This window comes from Coffea eugenioides, unplaced genomic scaffold (genome assembly GCF_003713205.1).
Source record: "Coffea eugenioides isolate CCC68of unplaced genomic scaffold, Ceug_1.0 ScVebR1_2945;HRSCAF=4070, whole genome shotgun sequence".
Lineage (NCBI taxonomy): Eukaryota > Viridiplantae > Streptophyta > Magnoliopsida > Gentianales > Rubiaceae > Coffea > Coffea eugenioides.
Window position 1 is genome coordinate 8691 of NW_020863478.1, and position 23882 is coordinate 32572.

The 23882-nt window shown below is 38.8% G+C and overlaps 1 protein-coding gene across 1 annotated transcript; it reads right to left on the reverse strand.

Annotated features, from left to right (window-relative positions):
* Positions 1-5307: 5307 nt before the first annotated feature.
* On the reverse strand, positions 5308-7815 carry LOC113757311. The gene is made up of 2 exons (XM_027300668.1): positions 6163-7815; positions 5308-6078 (listed from the first exon to the last, which is right to left on the reverse strand). The coding sequence occupies exons 1-2, from the start codon at positions 7813-7815 to the stop codon at positions 5308-5310; spliced, it is 2424 nt and encodes an 807-aa protein (XP_027156469.1).
* Positions 7816-23882: the final 16067 nt, after the last annotated feature.

A 23882-nucleotide genomic window follows, 5' to 3' on the forward strand; every position in this document is an offset into this window, starting at 1 on the left:
AAAAAAAAGTATTATTCATCATGCAATAATGCTAATGTGAAATAAGTAATGATACAGAATAAATAAATAAAATTGTAAATAGAACAGTAAAACAAAATTAGTGAATTTTTGGAATATAGGTCCAAGGATCAAAAGTTGGGTTCATATTTAGAGGACGGCCTTTGATGAGGAAAAAATGCTCCAACTGACCCCTTCGACGTCATCCAGTTTGGAATTCATTGTCGGCAAAAGAACAACAGTATGAAAGAGACCCAAACCAAAATAGTCGCCAGCTTTCAGACCTCAGCATCTTCTTCTTTGTTGTTGATCCTCTTGTATTCCAAAACCCTACCTTAACGCCCTTTCGGGTTTTCACTAAGGTTACCCCCACCCCTTTTTCTTATTTTTTCTTTTTCTTCTTTTTTTGTTTTGTTTTGTTTTTATTTTGTTTTCCCCTTTTTTCTTTTCTTTTCTTTTTCTTTCGTTTTTCATTTTTCTTTTTATTTTTCTCTTTTTTTTCTCTTTTTTTGACTTTTTTTTTTTAGAAGGTGCCCTTTCAGGTTTTCACCTAGAGACATAGACAAGACAATTTTAACCCCAACTGTATCAATGCAGTCATACTCTGATAATGAGTAGCATCAGTGAGACAATCTTCTCTGACATGTTTCAGAAAAGTTTGTATTTACATCATTTGCTAGTTGATTAAGAAAAAAAAATTTCAAAGTACTGCAAAAGATGAAATTCTGCAATTTTGGTTCTTGTGATTAGGATCGGATAGAATAGCAAAGGAAAGGTTAAGGCTTGACAGCGGATCATATGATGGGTTTGTAATCATTTGAGATAGCATTCTTTCAAAACTTATCCCGATCTAGGATGAGAAAGAGATAAAATTTGCCCCAGTTTAATTTTGACCGAAGCTCTATTTTCTTTTTTCTTTTTTTTCTTCTCTTTTTTCTTTTCTTCTCTCTTTCTTTTTTTTTTTTTTTTTAAGAAACAAAATTGCCCTAGTATGAGGTTAGTGATCTTAAGGGACTGCCAAGCAAAAAAGGAAAATGGTTATGAAAAGTCCAAAGGAAAGAAGAAAAATTAGGGATAGAATATTGAAATGAAAAAAATGAGAGGAAGTATGCCTGAAATCCATCTCTTGCAGTATTTTAAAAATTTTTTTTTTAATCAAATGAAAAACTTTTTGCACATGTCTGCATTGATTGGTTGGGAAAAAACTTGACCGTCCATTTCCATAAGAATAAGCGCTCCTCCGGATAGCACTTTCTTAACAATGAATGGTTCTTGCCAATTGGGAGCAAACTTCCCTTTAGCCTCATCTTGCATTGGAAGAATCCGTTTCAAAACCTTATCTCCAACGTCAAACAAACGGGCTTGACTTTTTTGTTGTAAGCTTGAGCCATTCGTTGCTGATAACATTGTCCATGGCAGACGGCATTCAACCTCTTTTCATCAATCAAAGACAACTGCTCCTCACGTTCTTTGACCCATTCAGCTTCTTCTATCTGAGCTTCCATCAGGATGCGTAAGGAAGGAATTTCAACTTCTGCAGGTAGTACTGCTTCCATTCCATACATAAGAGAGTAAGGAGTTGCACCAGTAGAAGTTCTGATAGTAGTTCTGTAGGCCATCAATGCATAAGGCAGCTTCTCATGCCAATCCCGGTGTGCTTCAGTCATCTTACGAATGATTTTCTTCAAGTTCTTATTTGCGGCTTCGACGGCTCCATTCATCTGAGGCCTATAAATGGCAGAATTTCGATGTCTGATCTTGAACTGTTCACATAATCCATCCACCATATCATTGTTGAGGTTTTTGGCATTATCAGCGATCAACGTCTCTGGTACCCCAAAACGACAGATGATATTATTTCTCAAGAAATCTGACACCACTTTCTTAGTCACCTGCTTATAGGACGCGGCCTCAACCCACTTGGTGAAATATTCAATCGCCACTAAAATGAATCGATGCCCATTTGAAGCAGGAGGATCAATAGTTCCGATCACATCCATTCCCCAGATCGAACATGGCCATGGAGCAGTCATACTATGCAATTCTGTAGGAGGAGCACGTAAAACATCACCATGCATTTGATACTTAACACACTTTCTAACAAAATCTACACAGTTATGCTCCATGGTAAGCCAAAAATATCCTATTCTCATGATCTTCTTAGCCAGTAGATGCCCATTCATGTGTGGCCCACAAACCCCACTATGTACTTCTTTCATCATATAATCAACTTCCTCTTCATTGATGCATCTCAGGAGGCCCAAATCAGATGTTTTCTTGTATAGCACTTCTCCATTCAAGAAAAATCTTGCTGACATTCTGCGTAAAAAATTTTTTGCAACAGCATCAGCGTTAGGAGGGTAGGATCCCGTTTTCATGAATTCCTTAATATCATTGTACCAGGAGCGACCATCAATGACCCTTTCCGTAACCAGACAGTGCGCTGGCCTATTCTGAAGTTGAATCTGTATAGGTTCAATCACCAACTCATCTGGATGTTGGATCATCGAAGACAGAGTAGCTAAAGCATCATCAAAGGTATTACGAGTGCGGGAAATATGTCTGAGTTCTAAATTCCTGAATTTGTTGGCCAAACTAAGCAAGTTACAATGATACAACATAATTTTTGAATCCCGAGTTACCCACTGTTTAAGCGTCTGGTGCACAAGTAAATCGGAATCACTGAATGCTATCAAGTCCTTAATCTCCATGTCCAATGCCATTTTCAATCCAAAAATACAAGCTTCATATTCGGCCATGTTGTTAGTACAAGGAAACCATAATTTGGCAGTAGCGGGATAGTGCTTCCCTTCAGGCGACACTAAAACTGCTCCAATTCCAGCTCCGAGAGAATTTGATGCACCATCGAAAAATAACCTCCATCCAGGATACTGCTCACTCATGTCCTCAACTGCTCCAACGAACAGGATTTCTTCATCAGGAAAGTAGGTATGCAATGGCTGATAATCATCATCTCTTGGATTTTCTGCCAAATGATCTGCTATAAGTTGACCCTTGACTGCCTTTTGTGTTGTGAAGACAATATCGAATTCGGAAAGGATCATTTGCCACTTAGTCATACGTCCCGTGGGCATCGACTTTTCCAACAAGTATTTCAGAGGATCGGAACGGGAAATCAAGTAAGTGGTATAACCGAGCAAATAATGTCTCAACTTCTGAGCTGCTCATGCTAAAGCACAACAACTTCTCTCAAGGAAAGAATAGTTGGCCTCATATGCTGTAAATTTCTTGCTCAGATAGTAGATGGCTTGTTCCTTTCTCCCAGACTCGTCATGCTGTCCCAGAACGCATCCAACAGCCTCATCAAGAACAGACAAATACATAATCAGAGGTCTCCCTGGCTGAGGTGGCACTAAGACCGGAGGATTTAACAAATAATTCTTGATCTTATCAAAAGCTTGCTGACAATCTTCATTCCAATCCATCGGCGCATTCTTTTTCAACAGTTTGAACAGAGGCTCACAGGTAGAGGTTAACTGTGCAATAAATCGGCCAATGAAATTGATCTTTCCAAGAAAAGTCTTCACATCTTTTTGACTTTTTGGAATGGGCATATCTCGAATTGCTTTTATTTTCGCAGGATCTATCTCTATACCCTTCTTGCTGACAATAAAACCCAATAACTTACCAGTCGGAGCTCCAAAAGCACATTTTGCAGGGTTCAACTTCAAATTATACTTCCTCAATCTTTCAAACAGCTTCTTTAAATCAACCAAATGGTTCTCAACCTTCTTGGATTTAATTATGATATCATCCACATAGACCTCCATCTCTTTGTGAATCATGTCATGAAACAGGGTAGTCATGATCCTCTGATAAGTGGCTCCAGCATTCTTCAACCCGAAAGGCATCACTCTATAACAAAAGGTTCCCCATGGGGTGATAAAAGAGGTTTTCTCTCTGTCTTCTTCTGCCATTAAAATTTGATGATACCCAGCAAAACAATCACCAAAAGATTCAATTTCGTGTCCGGCAGTATTTTCCAAAAGAATATGAATGTTTGGCAAAGGAAAATCGTCTTTCGGACTAGCCTTATTCAGATCTCTGTAATCAACACATACTCGCACCTCCCCAGATTTCTTAGGGACTGGCACAGGATTCGATAGCCAGATGGGATAATGAGACACCATGATTATCTTAGCATTGAGCTGTTTCACGATTTGCTCCTTTATTTTGAGACTCATTTCTGGTTTGAATTTACGTGGCTTCTGCTTTACAGGTAAAAAATTTGAATCAGTTGGCAACCTGTGAACCACTATGTCTGTAGAGATCCCTGGCATATCATCGTATGACCATGCAAACACATCTTGAAAAAGCATTAGGAATTCAATCATTTCCTCCTTCTGTTTCCTATTTAAACGAATGCTGACTTTAACTTCTTTAACCTCCGTCTTAGTGCCAATATTGATGATTTCTGTTTCTTCTAAGTTGGGTTTGGGTTTCTCTTCATACTGTTTTAAATCCCTTGAAATAGACTCAAATTCTTCCTCAGTATCGCTCTCGATTTGAATTTCAGATTGCATGATTTCAAGTTCATGAGAGATATCGAGATTGCAGCCATCGAATTCCAAAATGGTGACATCCAAAGGGTCAAAGGATTTTATTTGTGGCCATCTGAAAATAGAATAGCCATCTGAAAATAGAATAGAACATAAGTAATAAATAAATAGCAAATACTGGAGAAGTCATTCATTTCACTAAATTCAAAATGCATCGTGACTTCACAAAAAGATAAATATACAGATATGATTGCCATTTAAAGACATATTTAACCCAAACCTTTATTTTCGTTTCAGCAATTTTCTTGAACAAAGCAAGTTATATTAACTGAAACAAGAATAAAGGTTTAAAAGATGAAAGCAATTTCTTTTAACAAAAGATCCAGACTACTGTCCTATCTGGATGTGATCTAGACAAAAGACAATCCCCTTAAATTTACCGAAATTCCCTTCGAGAGGGAAGATAATCAGCAGTCCAATTCTGAATAGCTCTTTCGGTAATTGACAAAAATTCTGCATTCTCCGATGGCTCCTCCTCACAAGTGGCCCCGACAAATAATTGAGACAGGTCCACTTCAATCTCCTCCACAGGATTCTTCGTTTCTGACATAATCACCTCTGATGGACGAGGAAAGGTGTGATACAGCGGTGGGACATTTAAGACATTTTGCTTGCCCTTCTTTTCAGCTTGTTTTCGAGCTTGCATTTCCCTCATATCCTTAGCAGTCGGATGAAATCCCAATCCAAATGTATCCTTTTGCGTCGGGATCTCTATCGGCTCCAAAATTCCTTACAATTCTCGCCCAAGACCTTTTCCTATTTCATATCCGCCTCGGATCATCTCTCTCACCATCATAATACTGCCCTCTGGCAAATCTGATTGAGTCAACGACTTATCCCTAGATGCCCATCCTACAGAGACTATGTCAGCAACATGATGAGATGAAATTGGAGTCCCTTTTCTGTCTTTACCTTTGAATTTTGCATCAATGATCATGGTACAGTCATCCTCAGCAAATACAGTAATGAGCTGATCATTCACAATAAATCTCAACATTTGATGCAGAGAAGATGGCACTGAATTGGAAGCATGTATCCAAGGTCTTCCAAGTAAAATGTTGTAAATACTGGAGAAGTCCATGACTTGGCAAGTAACTTGGAATTGAGCAGGGCCTATCTCCAATACCAGATCTGCTTCACCCATAGATTCCCTCCTTGAACCATCAAATCCTCGAACCACAGTTGCAGATGGACGGAGTTTAATATCAAGAAATCCAAGCTTGGTGAGAGTGTTCCATGGACAGATATTCAACGCTGACCCATTATCCACTAAAACCCTCGGCAACAGCTTTCCATTGCAACGGACCGATATATACAAAGCTCTGTTATGTCCGATCCCTTCTGCAGTCAGATCATCATCGAAAAAGGTAATATGATTAGCAGCAAGTACATTCCCCACAATGTTATAAAATTTATCCACCGGAATATCTTTAGGGACTTGATCTTCGTTCAGAATTTTGAGCAATGCTTCTCCGTGCAGCTCGGAAGTCAAGAGAAGATTCTAAAAAGAAATCTGAGCGGGCATCCTATCCAACTGCTCCACTATTTTGTACTCGCTTCTTTTCAGCATCTTCAGAAAATCTACAACTTCATTTTCAGACACACGAGGCTTGGGTGTCGGAGATTTAACCTTGGCCTTGGATTGAACATCAATATCGGAGTTTCCCACAATTTTTCTAGATCTAGTAATAGTAGATATATCTTCCTTCAAGCAATCTTTACCTCCAATTAACAGACTGGGCTCCTCGTAGTTCCATGGTACCTCTTGCAAGTTATTGACAGGCATTTGTTCTGGAAATTCGAGAATGGCAGGCTCTGATATATCCCATTCAAAAGATGGAAGATCCAAAATAAAAGGAACCTCAGAATTGTCAATCTCGGAAGGCCCTCCTTCTACCATAAGCGATTCCTCTTTCTCAAACACAAAAGATTTTAACTTTTCTTCAGCACTATCCTTAGTTATGGACTCTTCAACAGACAGTAGTTTCCTCATCTCCGCATGGTCAGTCTCCATCACGCCAAATACTTCAGTTTCATCTACAATGTACTGACTGGGGTCGACAAAATCTTCATCAGCGATGATAACCCCCACAGTGCTCCCATGCTCAGGTAGAGGATTCTTACTAACATTCGGTCCCTGCTCTCCCTTTCTTCTGAGAAGAATATCTCCAGAGTCAATCATGTCCTGAATCTTATGTTTTAAAGCCCAACAATTGCCAGTGATATGACCTGGACTTCCAGAATGATAAGCACAGATTGCATGCGGATCATAACCGGCAGGAGGACCTCTGGGATAGATTTTGGGAGGAACAGTGCCAATTTTTCCAACTGCTTTTAATTGCTCATACAACTGATCAATAGGTCGGCCCAAGTTGGTGAAGGTTCGAAATTGCTTCCGAGTTTGAATTCCACTGGTTTGCAAAGGATTTTGAGAAGGGTTATTGTTTTGCAGGGTTGGTCTGGAATGATAAATGGGACGAGAGTGATTTTGAAAGACAGGTTGTGGAGTTGGAGGTAAGGGCGAGGTATTCAAATGATTTGGTCGGGAATGATGGAATTGGGTAGTAGTGTGGTATACTGGTTGGGGATTGGTGTAATACGGGTAAGAAAAAGAATAGGTGGGATGATTTCTGGGTCTGAAAGACGGGCCTTGATCCCATATAAAAGCAGTATCACCTTCTTTCTTCTTGAATGGGGGCTTTTTCCCATTGCTGTTTTGATTTTGTAGAGCATCCAATTGCAACTTTAATGCAGACACATTAACAATCTTCCATGCTTTGACAAATTTATCATACTCCTCCAATTTGTTAATGATAGCAGCAAATGGACTTCCAGTCATGCGGAAGATCTCTTCAAAATAAGGTGGATCGTGGGCCTTGATGAAAGTGCGAACAATCTCCTCCTCAATCATAGGAGGCTCCACTTTGGCAGCTAACTTTCTCCACCGTTTTGCGTAGGTCTTGTGATCTTCCGACGGCTTTCTTTTCGTACCCTCCAGTGTGGTTCGTGTTGGCGCCAACTCACAGTTAAATTCATACTGCTTCACAAAAGCAGTTGATAGATCCAACCAGGTCTTGACTTCTCTAGACTTCAAATTTGAATACCAATCTAGAGCATCTCCCTCCAAACTTTTCGGAAATAGACGCATAGGCAAATTCTCATCATCCACAGATTTACCTAACTTGTTGGCAAACATCTTGAGGTGCGTCTTTGGATTTCCAGTTCCATCATGCCACATTGCTCTGAATTTCTAGGGTTTTCTGCAATCCACCACCCGATAGTACTGACAATATCCGCGGAAAAAGACACAACACTTCATCGAAGTAATTCGTAAACCCACCATGCCCCTGCCCTCACATCCTTTTGATTTCCTCTCTCGGGTCGTAAAATCATCGAATCGATCCAACCTTCTTAACAGATCTTTGTCAACGGGTATGGGTTGTTCTTCCATCGCCGCCTTCCCTTGAGATGCAGTATCCAGTACAAAAGGCTCTGCAGTATGGTGGTGGGGTCCCTGAGGGTTGGGAGGAACATTCAAATTGGTCTGCGGATGGGTTTGAGGGATTTGACTACTGGTTGGGTTCACCAATATATAATTTGGAGGCATATAAGAAAAGTCTGAGTTTAATCGGGTAAAGGCATTTTCAAGAGGATTGGTGAAAGGAGGAAGGAAAGTTGTTTGGGCATTGGATGTGTGGGGTGGTTGATAGTCTTGTGCAGGTGGGTGATTATCGATAGGTTCTTGGTCGTTGGGGACACCACCACCACTGTTGCTTGCGACCAACTGATCAATTACACGCCTCTGTGCGGCCATTTCAACACTTAACTCATTGAACTTGCCAAGTACCTCACTTAACTGAGCTCCCAATGTTGTGAAGTCCGGTGACGTAACCATAGCAGATCTTTCCGAAGTTTCTGGTACTAAACTCATGTTTACAGGTTGTTTCAAGGCTCTACTTCGAGATCTGGTGATGATGGGGCTTCTTTGGGTAGCTATTGTGAAAAATACCTGATAGTGGAGAAAAGAAACTGATTTAGGAGTGGATTTTCTATCAAATTATTGTAATTTATTCAAGAAAAAAAAAGGAAAAAGAAAAAAAACATGAGTTAGTAGATATTTAAATAATTCGGATGCATATCCTATGGAGGAACCCTTTTTGTGCCAAGGGTAGGCCTAATATGATGCAACACTTTCGGAATGAGACCCGTTGATCAAACCTGTTATTGACAATCATTTTGTGAAAAAGGAGAGATTTCATTTCATTGCAAAATACCCAGTACATTTGTTTACATCATGTCACGAAGGCGGCTTCGTACAAGGTCACCAAAATTTCTGAGCCTATCTAGTACAGAATCTCTAGTTTCTCTAGCATACGGAATCTTGACACGTTCGGCTTGATCATGTAATTCCCCACATTTCCGTTTCATCTCTTGGCGCTCTTCTCGTTCCTTTTCATACAACCTTTTGTTTTCCTCTGCCCTTTCCTTGTGTGCCTCGACGGATTTCTTCAACTGTAAAACCTCCTTGTCCTTGGCTTCAATGATGACTTTCAATTTTTTAATCTCCTCATTTGGCTCACATTGCAACCCTTGCGTGGTGGAGTTCCTTAACCAACCCTCATATTGGGAAGTTGCTACACCCTTCTGTTTGAGCTCCGGAAGATAACTAATGCATCTATCATCGGATATTGTTCTCCAAGCTTCGGTAATTTGGCTCTTCATAGGGATCTCTTTTGGACATACTCCCTTATCGAAAAAGACGGTGACTTCACTCAACTCAGATGCAGACGGTATTCCCTGGATGCGACCTAGTTGTCTGAGAAACCTCTTCGGGGTATATGAGATGATTCCTTGAGTACCCAGCAAAAGAACACATTCTGACACCTTAGTGCGAAGTACTGGTGTAGAACAGTCCGTCCAATCCAATACCCACCTAATGTCATGATCTTGCAACGTTTCCAAGTAATCCACATATTCGGCTGCGTTCTTCGGTAGACCCTCTTCGTTGACTCTTTTGTGATGTGTAACTATCCAATTGTATCCAACTACCGGCAAGCTATTGGCAACAGATGATCGTCTCCTGAAATGCCCCATAGTCTCATCATGGATAGAACCAAATTTGCCCCATAAAAGAATTTTTCTCCCTTTTTGCAACTGTTACAGGCTAAAAGAATGTCTGCGAGAATGGTCGGGACTATAGAGCATTGTTTATCCTGGATTCCCAAAAAAAGATCATTCACAACTTTCGCTAATTTGAAAGCTATCTTCTGATCCTTCCTCGGGAAGAAATAAATCCCAGCCATAGCTACTCCATATTAATGGCCTTTTGTGCTCCCATATGTCTTTGGAGGTGAACGCAAAATCTGTCACATGCCTCTCAAACCCATCGCGTGGTGCAAAACGTTCAAACAGAATATTCACGGCGACGCCCTGCTCTGATCCTCGTAATACCGACTCTTTCAATCCTATGATCTTGCAAAATTCTGCCTTGTCTGAAGTGGACGGAAAAACCAAGGCAGTTCCACGCATAGGCAGATTAAGGAGGCCGGCTACTTCCTCGAGTGTTATAGTCATTTGCCTATTACCTATTCTAAAAGCAGAACACTCTGGGTCCCAAAGATGCACTAAGGCCTCTACCAAATAACCGTTGGGTTTGATTTCCTTAAAGTCTCCAATCGGTCCTAAATACTGGGCTACTTGATGCAATTCACTGGGTAACATGAAGGTAGGCCATCTTTGAACCTCAGTCGATGGTATCAACAACTGATAAATTCGGCGAGGGCAATCCATCTAAAATAGAGAAAGTAGTTTGTCAATTACCTTACCTACGCGTCTCATTCCTCCAGTTAGGCGATAATTTAAACGTGCAGTCCCTTGAAGGGTTAAATACCCACGGGAAAAATAAAGGTTGGCATTATTCCTAAACGGATTCTCCTAGGTCGGCGTTCCTCTCTTTATGGGTTTATGCATGAAGCCATTCTTATCAACAGCGGTAAATATGAATGTAACCTAAAAGGATCCCCTTTTTAATTGCTGGGGTAAGCCTAAAATGATATGTTATTATGCTACAAATGCAATACATTGAAATTTAAACGTGTCATAACAGGGTGGCTCCTAGAGAGTACCATGCCAGGACTCTTATTTTTTTTAGGGCTTATGAATGCAATTGAGACAAAAACCAAGAAAAGTTAGTTCAACAAATAACACATAACACATTTGTAGCAAAGCAATACACAGAGATAAAACAATAAAAGGAAAAAGAGGTTGGATCCCTCCCCTCGTGAATAGTGTCCCTAATAGGGTAAGACAGACTCTACCCTAGGTAAACTATCATGGATGCATGAGGTATTGGCTCACTAATGCATCTAGACTCGATAGGTTTTAAGGTCCCCGAGCCTTCAGATTTGAAAACCAAAGGTCATCACTCCCAAGGTTCCTTGTCGGTGGCTCGAGCGATTCCCCAAACACCGCTATGCACACATCGTGTCACGGCTACGTGTTTGAGTGAATCTATCAAAAATCCTCAACCTTCGATTAAAAGTTAAAGGCTATTAACCCAAAACTTAAAATGAAAGATTGAGTGACCCCTTGGATCATGCTACGCACACATCGTGTCGCGATCACACGTCCAAGTGGGTCGCCTAATCCTAATAGGGAAGAGTGGCTTGACAAGCCACTAAAGAAAAATAAATGAGGGATAAAAAATAAAGCGTATGCACGTATGCTAGTGCTTCGTTTGGAGGGGAGGGATCGAGTACCAACGCGAGGCTCTAGGGTAATATCCCCCCCACCCAAATGCAATGTGCGATACGAATAAGTAAATAAATAAGCCATTCATCACATACACGCAAAACGAGGAATGATTACGAGTGTGAAATGCAAAACATCCTAAAAAGAGAAATGCAACCTAAGACATCCAAATATGATAAATAAAAGGGCTACAAAGAGAAAATACAACTAAACCAAGTGCTTGGACTCTCTAGCGCGTCCCCAGTGGAGTCGCCAACTTGTCGCGCCCCATTTTTCGCGATGGAAAAATAAGAATAAAAATAGGTATTTATAAAAGATATGATTTCCATTTAAAAATAAATGAAAAGGACCTAGAATGCGACTTTAAAAAATGCGACAATTTGGGTCCAAAATTTAGTCTAAAAGGGTTTTGAAGAAAAATTAGGAGTCGCCACTTGGTATGGAGCTTTGGTGTACCAAGTCACCCAAAAAAATATTTTTTGGCAAAAATAAAATAAATCAAAACCCTTTTTGACAACTCCAGGTCTTTGAAAACAAGAGAAAATAGGTTCGGGAGTCACGGTTGAAGAAAGGGAAGGCAAAGGTTTAATTGACTCAAACCTAAGGCACCCTTTCAACCTAGTCTAAGCTAGTTGCGAAGTTTAGTCAAAATTTTCCTAATCTAACCCTTAATTTTATCATATTTGGATGTCTCCTACATGGATGCAAATCTAAATTTATAAAATATCGAAAGGGCCAAAATATCCATTCAAGGGTTTAATTGAACCAATCCCATTAATTGCGAAGGCCAAAATGATTCCTTGAAAGTGTCACAAGTATGCGAATGATGAAATTAAAATAAAATAAAATAAAAAAGAAAATAAATTATATACATATATATAAGTGATCAAAGAAAAAGGGAATGCAACATAAAGGGTACGGGAGACAAAAACTCGTGACATAATTTTCTTATACATGGATTAATGGGATATTTGAACTAAAAAGTTATAATCACCTATTTCCCATGTTTGAAAAATAATTATCCTAACATGAACAAGCAAATGAACTAGCTTAAATGAGATGCAATTCTAAATGACATGATTAGCACCTATAGAGGATAGGAGATAATATAATAGGGAATATCATACAAATGAGAAAAAATCCTAAAGATGAAAATATGCATGAAAATGTAGTGAATAGCACACAAAGATGAATCTAACACAAGACGGCCTAAAGGGTCTAGCGTTGGACTAACCCATTTCTAAAAATCCTTACTAGCGTTGGACTAGCAAGTAAGCGAAGAGAGAAGCCACAACTAGCGTTGGACTAGTGTGGTGACGTCATGCATTAACAATTCATAGTGAAGCAAATAAAGCATAAATTAAAACAAATAAACATATAAGAGCACGTAACACATAACACGTAAGCATAATATCTAGATGCCAAAATCCTAAAAAAAGCGGATAAAACACATAACACATAAGCCACATAAACACACAACTTATCTATTACATCGGGGAGCGCCTAACTACAATCTAGGAGGGAAAAATATAATAAAACAAATCTAATTATCCTATCTATTACATTTTTGAGGTATTTAAATACCTCTCGAATCATTATAAAAACTAACTAAAACATATATAAGAAAATTTGAATGAATATTTAAATCAAATAAATAAAAGCATATAAAAATATATAAACACATAGGAACACATAGGAGCACATAAGAGCACGTAATTGACATTGAAATAATAAAATAGGAGTACCTTCCGTTTGAAGTGGTGACTAAATGAAGTCAAATTGTCCTATTTATACTCACAATGAACAAAAGGATCATGACACCAATTTAATTGAAAAAGAAAATAATAATACAGGTACTAAATTCACGCTAATATGTCAGGCGTAAAGAAATTTAAGTAAATCTAAAAAATTTCCAAATTAAGTACATTCAAAAGTAGCATAATTAGCTATTAAAGAAAAGAAACAATCATAATAAAGAGAGTCAAAATTTGCCAAGGACTGAATTGCAAAAATTGAAAACTTTTGGGGGACAAAAATTATATTTTCCAAAGTTCAGGGGTCAAAATTAAATGAAAGATAAAATTCAGGGACCAAAGTGAAATTAATTTACGGACCTAAGTGAAACAAATTTAAAATATTCTGGGCCGTAGTAAAATTAGTCCAAAGATTAGGGGCAAAAGTGCAAGTTCGTTTCTGATTTGGGCAAGAAAAGGGCATCGGGCCTCCCTTTTTATTTTACTTGGGCCGAACCTACCTAAACCCAACTGAAAGCCCAAGCCAAAACACACAGGCCAGCCCGTCTTTATCATTCAAACCCAGTCAAAAATACATAGGCTCCAACCTCCTCACCCAACTGAAACCCAAAAGAAAAATAAACCAAAGCCCATCCCCCTAAACCTAACAAAATAACCACAAACCCACCTAAAAAAATCACCTTAGCCCAAAGCCCTTTTTTTCTTTCTTTCTTTCTTTCCTTCTTTTCTTTTCTTCCTCCACTTCCAGCCGTTTCTTTTTTTCTTCTTCTTCGGCCAGCTGAAGAAGCTTCAGCTGGCGGCCATGGCGGCTGCCGGTGGCGCCGCCGCCGCCGACCGCCACCGCCGGTGACCTCTCCGGTCACCAAAAATCCTCAAAATACACCCCCTCACTCGATTTTTCGGGCAGACTCCATTTTTGGACTTAGTTTTTACAGAAAATGACCCAAAAGTGGCCAAAATGCCAAGAAATCAGTTCAGTTTTTATTTTTTAAAACCCTCACATCTTCACCAAAAATCATAAAAATTATGCCAAAACCCTCCTTATGACTTCTACAATACAACTATGATCTTAGTTTGACAAGTAAACAACAACAAAAGAATGCATTAAATCAAAACAGCCCCAAAAATAAAGAAAATATTTCAATGCCTTTAAAGGCTCAAAACTTCAAAATACTTAAATAACCCAACATTTTCAGATATTGGTGCTAGCTAACGGTCATCCGTTTTGACAACAACATGAACAATGTTCAGCTTTTTAATCCATTTTTCCGTTTTCGGCATTTTACCAAACAGTTAATATGCATACATAATAAACATTTCCTTTTCCTAAAACTGGCTCATGCCATTTCCCAAAATTTTAACAACAGAACAACAACACTGAAAGGCAACCAAACAGGAGAAAATAAGCAACAAAATATGAGTGTAAGGTGAAAAACAAAACTAAAAAAAACGAGAAAGAAACTACCTCCAGAATATTACAGTCACTCATTTGAGCTTTGTGGGGAAATTCCTAGCTATGATTATCCAATTGGTAACTGCCCCTCTTTTTGTTGTGTGTGAGTGTGTTGGGAAAAACCGAGAGGGAGAGGGTGAGGTTTTGTATGTTGTTCACACAAAAAAAATGAGCGGGGGAATTGAGAGCCAAGCCGAGAGAAGAGTCAGGGAGATTGAGTAAGTTCCTTTTTTTTTTCTTTCTGGAGCTTGTCTGTTAGTTTTCTTTTCTTTTGCTTGTCTAATTTCCCTTGTGTGTGTGTCTCGAGAGAGTGAATTGAGGGAGTAATTTTTTCTTTTTGAGCCCCCAAAAGTGCCGTCCCTTTCTGTCAGTCCCCGAGAATAAGGAGGGAACCAAGGGATTTTTTGTCAAATGGGTTTAGTTTGTGTGTGAGTTTTTTTTTTTTAAAGATAAATCTACAAAAATGAGACAAAAATATACTTAGAAATGCAAGAAAATAAATTGCTCATCAAATAGAAAATATTCGAGAAAACACAAAATTTGACAAAAATTTGGTGTCTACACCAGTCTCAGTTAAATAACCCCATCCGGTCTCTCACATCACTTTCTATTCACTAGATGTCCGCAGACCTCTTATACTCATTCTAGCCGGACAAAGCCTGTTCATGTTTCCAAAATATAAGTCTCAAGTACCTAATATCGCTTCAACTCTGGAGTACTCAGGCACGAGAATCTGAAATAAGATAATTCACATCTCGAGCTGGCCAGTCCCAAGAGTAAACTATCTACAATCGAAATTCCTCCCTGACATACCTATCTATGTTCCTCAAATATCACACGAAACATTTAAGGCCTATAACGTTCACAATTCATAGCTTATGCTCGAACGAGCACTTAATCCTTCATAACTATTCACCACTCAGTCCAGGCTCACTCTGCGCAGAGACCACGCGAAGCAGGCTCTGATACCACCTGTGACGCCCCCGCTTCTCCCAAGGGCGAATCCTAGGGTATCGGCGGGACGCCTGCCTAGCTCACGCCAGGACTCGAAATTTCAAAACAATAAAACCTAAATAAACCAAAAGCGTACTATTCATAATAGCCAACTCCAAAAACAATTCTATTTACATCCCCAAAAGCAGCTAGTCAATCGACTATATTACATTATGACAACAACTAGCAGAAAGTAGACCCTAAGGAGGGGTCCTTATACAAACCACCAAAACAAAAACAACCATCTTAATTGTCCAACTATTACAAGCAAACCTAACTATACTAGTGAATGTGCCAAGTAGTTCCCCGTGTCGTCCCCTGCTAAGGAAAACAAAGGAAACGGGGTAAGCTATGTGCTTAGTAAGTAAATTGGGGTAAAATCGTAAATTGCACATGTAGATAAACAACTCTTTCACAAAATGTCAAGTCAAGTGCAAAAGTAACAATACAAATGAAGGATACAGGTTGGCTCCAATGCCAAGTCGTTTGCCATGCGTGACCTCCTGCCGACACTCCGTCGACCACAAATAAGGTCCGTAGAACTCCACTTGTACTCCCACCTAACACCTTATCACCCTCACTGGCCAGTCACCTCACAAACTTGCTCGAGCGAACGAAATCACAAACTTGAGCTTGAGTCACAAGCTCGGGTCACAAACTTGGTTCACATTCTCGGTGAACCGGATTCACAAACTTGGTGACCTCAGACTAAGTTGGACTGGCTTCGACCAAGCCCTGACCGTCTCGAATAGTCCATCTAGGTCGGAAGATCCACCCCAACTTACAAACGTCACCCCGAGCTACAAGCTCAAGGGGTTCAAATCCAAAACTCACAAACGTCACCCCGAGCTACAAGCTCAAGGGGTTCAAACCCAAAATAATTCATGTATACACATTCCATAAAGAAACATAGGTACAAACTAGGGTTTAGGTCGAGTGTGATAAAGTACACCCTTGCCTAAGTTCCCCTTTTATTCACATCAAAACACATAAGCAGTTTATACACATAAACGGCCTGAATACTTACTCAAAATACAAAAGTGGTACAAGAGCAAAATCACTTCGCACGTGTTCGCTAGTAGTGGGCCCCACCGGCTCCGCCTAGCTCACCACTGTCTTCAAACCTCAAGGAAATACACAAGAACAAGGCTGCCCATGCAAAAATCACTCCACCCAAAGCTTCCTTGTCACCTTATTGCAAGTTTAATCGGTTTAGTTTTTGTGGTTTCAACTCAAACAAGGTAAAATCTAAGATGGAACTTGAAGCTCTCCCTCTCTTTTCTCCTCCCAAATTTCGTCCATCATGGAAGGCAAAGGAAGAAAAATGGTGATTGACTTGAGTTGGATAAGTTTTAAGCTTAATCTTGGTCATGGTCTTGGTCAAGATTGGCTTGGTGCTTGACAAGTGGCAAAAATCCAAGGGAAGTCTATCTAATTCTCTCTTTTAAGCACTCAAATATCTATTACTCCTCCAATCATCTCTCAACACCTTTGTCACATAATTTCTTTTGCACAAAATTCCTTCTAGTCATTAAAATTTTACCGCACTAACCGTACTAGCGGGTCCCACGCCCAATATGCACTACTAACGTCACATGAACTAATTTATACTAGTAAAATGTCTTAGAACTTAATTCCCTTATAAAAATAGCTAGAAAATTAATATAATAAAGGAAAGTATAGAAAATGTAGGCACAGAATAAAAATAAGGGCTAGAAAATAAGAAAATATCGGGTTCTCACCGTTTTCCTTAACTCGCACGTACTAGGGTTTTAACTTACAATTCACTAACTTATTATTATCACTTCTAATCATATAATATTTCCTCATCCAAAAGTCACTCTTAGCTACCAAATTTGATCCTCACTCGGTACCGAATAGTCATACTACGAAAAAATGTGAAAACCCTAATTCGCTCTTTCTTGAAAACGAAAAGTGAAACCCCACTTTCTAGGTTCATTTGCACTTATTGTGGGATGATTGGATAGTAGGACCATATTAAATGAATAATTTCCAAATAAAAGGGCATTTTTATGAAAAATATAAGCATGTTGCAAGTCCTCACACCTTGTCCATGTCTTAGATATCCAGACGATTGTTCTTGTTGGACAACATACCCGACATAGTTACAGTAATAATTTGGGATAGGATATTGAGGTACATTTTCTTTTATCAAGTACAGCATGTAGCAATTAAGCATACTTATTGTTGAACTTAGCTTTCATTCACTTTCTCTATTTTTCTATGGCAACCTGCCCAAGTATATGGGCATTGACTTATAAGGGGTATTGAATGTTCATTTGCTTTCTTTGTGGCATTTTCTAATATGACAACCCTCTGAAGTTGATGAACGTACAAAGCTGGTTCAAATGTTAAGTTTTTTATCTAGCTTGTGGCCTTTCACCTAGCCCAAGGCTATTTATCAAATTTGTGAGTTATATTATAGAAGAACTGCCTCATGTATGCATATTAAAAGTTTTTTTTCCTGCATAAAACATGTTTCTTTTATGTCCTGTCAACCTGACAAATATGACTTACTAAACTTAAGTAAACAAAGATGGATACCCTATTGATCCATATACCATTATGTAGTTGGCATTTGTTATAGAATGGTTTCAAGCCACATTAAGTTAATTGCAGTTGGCTGAGCTGATAGGCTCAAGTATAGCTACTTAGTAAGACAGCATAAGTTATTTTTGTTATTGCTTTTGTCTAGCCTATCTCAATCAGTTTTAAAGGCTGTATAAAACTATGCTAGTTGGGCTATTGTAGTGCTTTTTTCTGTTGGTTTCCTCTTTTTCCTTTTCACTTGGGTGACCAATTGGACTTGCGAAAAGATTTATGTTTCTTGCATATTTTCCTTGACTTTATGGGCTGCAATATTTTCATTATTGTTGTATGTTCTTGATTCTTTCTCATTTAATCAAATTGATTTGAATTAAAATTTTGACAAGCTTAGACAGTAAAATGCTTTGAAAATGCATTTTTTTGAGTTGGTAACATGTTTTTAAAAAGTTGCCTTTAGGTAGCATTACTATTGTAATATTCCGTGAGGGAATTGTGTCTTCTATTGATCTCCTTGAAATTTGTTTTCTTATTTGAATAAATGTTTCATGCAAAAATTAGTAATAATTTAGTTAAAATTAAATTACATGCTAACGAAGTTTTATTTATTTAATTAGAATTTGTTTGAATGTAGAGAAAAGATGGATGAATATGTCACGATCAAGTGATGAGTACAAAGTTGGTTTAGAAGATTTTCTTGATTTTGCATTTATGAATGGGAGTATAAGGGAGATGATTTTATGCCCATGCATTAGGTGTGGAAATGAGGTATTTGTTATGAGAGAGCAGGCTAAATCACACTTGATGTGGAAAGGGTTTAGTAAAGGATATACTCAATGGAAAGCTCATGGAGAGCTATCTTCGAATGTTCATCATAAATCTTCACATGGCTCTTCAAATGAAATTCCTCCACTCAATCCCATGGATGATATGCAGGAGCTGCTATAAGATGCATTAAGAGTTATAAATCAGGATCTAGATATGGGAGAAAGATTAGAAACATAACGGCCGAATATTGATGTTGCAAAATTCTACAAATTAATAAATAATTTGAAATAGCCCTTTTATCTAGATTGCCCACAATTCTCTAAACTTTCATTTTTGGTACACTTGTTGCATATTAAATGTCTCAGTAAAATGCTTGATTCTATATTTAATATACTTCTTGATTTGTTGAAACAAGTACTCCTAAAGGATGTAAATCTATCCAACTTTTATTATGAAAAAAAAAAAGATAATGAAAGAACTAGAACCTGGATACAAAAAATATGATGTATGTCCTGATGATTTCATATTGTATTTGGGAAAAAGATGAATCAAAGATCAAATGTGCCACTTGTGCACATCTAAGGTGAGTGCCATCAGAGGATGATCCTATTGGTCAAAAAAGGAAAGTTTCCCACAAGGTTTTATGGCACTTTCCACTTAAACCCAAATTGCAGCGTCTATTCATGTCATCTAAAACTGCATCTTTCATGAAATGGCATGTCGAGGGCCGTACTAAGGATAGTTACATGAGACATGTCGCGCCCCACTTTTCGAATGAATGGTGTGAATGTGATGTGTGATGTGTGTGTGAAGTGTGGTGTGAACGTGTGCAAAATGGAAAGTAAAAAGGCCATGGGACTTTGGAAAGCGACGATTTGGCCAAATGAAATTTTAGAAAGGGTTTTTTAAATATGAAGACGGAGTCGCCACTTGGTATAGATTTGGGGTGTACCAAGTCACCCAAAAAGTGTTTTTAAAGACAAAGTAGTAAAAACCCTTTTTTAAAACGACTCCTAGTCCACGTAAGCCAAAGAAAAAGGTTCGGGGGTCACGTTTGACAAAGGGGAAGGCAAGGATAGAATCCAAGGCACCCCTTTGACCTAGCCAAGGCTAGTTGCGCGACTTAACCTTACCTTTCCTAATTTTCTACCCAATATATGTTCGCACGTTGGACATGACTATATGAATGCAAAAACCTAGACCTAGGGGGATCGGGGGAAATTTCTCTTCAAAGGTTGAGTGGTGCCAATCACATTAACTGTGAAGCCCAATAATGATCCTTTTGGAGAGGTCACACCTAAACCTAAATGACGTGAAAAATGAGTGGAATGCATGCCATGTGAAAGTGTGAGTTTGTGTGAAATGAGAAAAATGATAACAGTAATAAGATAAGAGTGAAGGTGTGCAAATGTAGATGAAAGTACTCGTGTGCGAGTGAAGATAAAATGCTCGTGTGCAAGTGAAGATAAAAGGGTTCGTGTGCAAGTGGAGACAAAAATGTGTTCGTGTGCAAGTGAAGGTGATAAAAAGGTGCATGTGTGCAAATGAGACAAAAGTGAAAGTGTAACGATAGAGTGGATTGAGAATGCATGAGCCTAGGGAATTCATGCATATTGGGTACGGGGAGACCTAAATCGTGACTTGATTTTCCCTTTGATTAGAAGGCGAAACTAGCGTGCTAAGGCTATCGAGTAGCCACACTCGCTCGTTTCCCTTATCGGAAGGGGACACTCAAGCAAAATGAACCCTATAGCTAGTATGGGATGCAAAACCTAAAATGAGGGGAAAGGGAGTCGAGGAGCATGCCAAATGATAAAACTAAGGGAAATGCTTGATATGTAGTGAACAGGCAAATAATGCATTAATGAAAAACAAAGGAAAAATCCTATTGGGTCTAGCGTTGGACTAGCCCTTTCTATGAATTCCTAATGAAATAATGAGCCACAACTAGCGTTGGACTAGTGTGGTGACGTACATTCATCAATTCCATTCATTCATGGTTATGAAAGCAAGTAGACATGCCAAAACGCTCGTAAACACGTAGCACGTAGCACTTAGCATGCTCGACTAGATACAAGAGCCTACTAAAGCAATTTAACACGTAACAACAAAAACAAGCAACCAAGGGGAAGGGGAAATGGACAGATGCTCTCCGAGCCCTATCTATTACAAGCCAAGAGGTGTACACATACCCCATAAAAGCATAAAGGGGAAGGGAAAATGGACCAAATGCTCTTCGAGCCCTATCTATTACAAGCCAAGAGGTGTACACATACCCCATAAAACTTAAATAAAAGTAAAAAGCAAGTAAATGCATGCAAAGAGGTAAGGAAAGCGGAGTAGGCATGCGTATTCACATAACACGTAGGAGCACGTAGGGTCAAATGAAATGCAAATGAAGGATAGAGTGTACCTCCCTTGAAGCGACGCCCTAACGTAGTGAAATTACTAACTTACCCTCCAAAATAATAAAAAGGTCAAGGTACCACTTAAATTATCAAATAATCACACGAAACAAAAATTAAATATGAAAAATGAAAGTTAAACACTAAATTGAGTCAATTAAAGTATTTACATAGACAAACCAACCATGTACAAAGCAATTAATGCAAGAGGGACTTAATTAGAAGGACATGAAAATTTCTGAAAGAGAGTAAAATAAAATACCAAAATTGATGACTTAAGATGAGGCCCATGAAAATCAAATGTAGAAATGTGATTAGAACACAAATCCAAGCTAAAAAATTCTATTAAAACTTATTGAACCTCAAAATGCATCCTAAAATTCACTAAACGTCTTACCCAAAGTCATGTCAAAGCAAACCAAAAGCAATTAAGATTCTAGAATGACAAAAGTGATTAAATTATTCAACTAATTGAACTATAACAAGACAAGGGGGAACTTAGGGGATTAAAGTGCAAGTGTTTTAGGACCTAATTGTAAGAACAAACACATAATTGGGTCACAGCAAGATAAGGGGAAACTTGAAGGATCAATGTGCAAAATTCAAAAGTATTTTCATGCAAAACCCATGCAATCACGTAGAAGGATTTCCTGATGCATTTTTCATCTTGGAACATCAAACTCAAGTTCAACCATATTCCTTAACTAAAACTTTCTTGATCTAAAACTCCAAAACTTTAAACTAGACAACCAAGCATAAAATGGGCATCAAACATACAAAGACATAGAAGAAAATCATGCAAACTTTGGGAATGCTTCATGCAAGCTTACGGATGAAACTAATACAACAAAACCTGCTGCATTTTCGTTTGTTCAAAAACCAGATTTTGAGCACAACTTTGATTGGATAGTTTTCAAACCAACATCACAAATTCAGACTATACAACCCACTTCATAGTCACTACCATTCAAACAAGCAGGAAACTTAGCAAGATCTAGTGCAAAAAATCTGGAAAAAACATGCAAAAATGGCTCGGCAAAACAGATTGATTATTTTCCAGCCACAGCTTATCATGCAAACCAGATTTTTGATTCAACTACATGGCTTTGGTTGGATAATTTCCAATCCCAACATCATAACTCTAACTAAACAACAAGTTACTTAACCTTAACTCCAAACAAACAAGAACAATAAAGGAGCTAATGCATTGCAAAATTCTGGACAGACATTCATGTGGAATGGTTCGGCAGCCTAAAGTTCATTTTTCCAGCAAAACATTCGGCCATTGCTCCCGTAATTCAGGTTTTAAACATGCAAACTCAAACACCTAACCTCCTATTTCCTTTCCCTCAAAACAGATTAAACATGCAACTTAGGGGGAAAGGACTTGGAGAGCAACTACGGAAGAGAAAATAGAACAGAAAATGCAATTCCATGAGATGCAAACCGTAATGCAGCCTCTTGACAAAAATGGTTCCAGCTAACCAAGGAACTACGGTTTCATGCAACAGGAGAGGAGGCCTTGAGACACTAAGACAGACTTATGACATCTCAAGCACAATGCTAACGAGGAGAACAATATGGGCAGAAATGTGGACATGTACACAACCCACAAAGAAACGAAAAAAAACCATCAACAAGCTCAAGTGCAGACCAGCAAACTTTTCATTTTGTTGTACATGTCCAAAGAGTCTCAGCATTCACATCCATCCAAAAAGTCTCAGCATTCAGCAGGTAAGTTAGAAAGGCACGAAACAAAGGAAACCATGAAGGGGAAAAAACGAACAAGAGGAAGCAGCGCATAAGAACCAATGACTGGTTTGCTGTCCACTTTCACCAGAAATTTACCACCTCAAAGAACAGGTTCAAGCAAGACTCCGTTTCTAGAAGGGCTTTGACTGGGCATTTCTAGACTAAACAAACGTAACCAAGACAATTAACGACAACGACAACAACAAAGAGGAACAGACGCGGCCTGGTCGCAGCTTCTGCTGCAACTTCGCAGCTCAAATCACACCAAGGAAATGCCGAAACTTTGTATAAAACTTATTCGTTTTATCAACCTAGTCCACATGCCTCCAAACATCAGTTTTAGCATCAAAGAAAACAAAAGAATGCAGCACAGAAAACATCAACATTCATTCCAACCGAACCCATAACCATTCTAGCGCAAAGAACCAGAACAGAAAAAAAACGTAAACATAGTTTGTCATGGGTAAAATGGAATGACCCTCTTATCATGTTTCATTCCCTTTGGCAGCCAAGAAACATTAATTAATGCAAAGTCATCTTCATGCCATCTTAATTAATCAGCAAACGACAGCAAAAACATCAAACAGACACAAACTTCAGTAACACAAAAGGGTCTACCTGTACGGTTGCAACAGGCCGAGGGTTTGAAGCTGGTTATAGCAGACTCTAAATCTGTCTCTTAAAAGGTCCTTCACTCCTTTGAATCGTAGACAAACAGCGCCTGGAGGGAGGAGCAACGAATCACTGAGACAGGCCAAGCAAAGCTGGGAAAAGTTCCACCTTTCTGCTGCGATTGCCTTCCAGATTCCGCACCCCCTCTCTGCTTGCTTCCTTCTTGGCCGAAAGTTTCTCACTTTCTCCGTTA

What these genes read in the sequence shown, in the direction of transcription:
- LOC113757311 (XM_027300668.1), bottom strand. Translation starts at nt 7,815, where the DNA reads ATGTGGCATGATGGAACTGGAAATCCAAAGACGCACCTCAAGATGTTT. An exon ending in GTGTGTCTGAAAATGAAGTT is followed by an intron (nt 6,079 to 6,162) that starts GTAGATTTTCTG and finishes ATTTCTTTTTAG; the next exon opens with AATCTTCTCTTGACTTCCGA.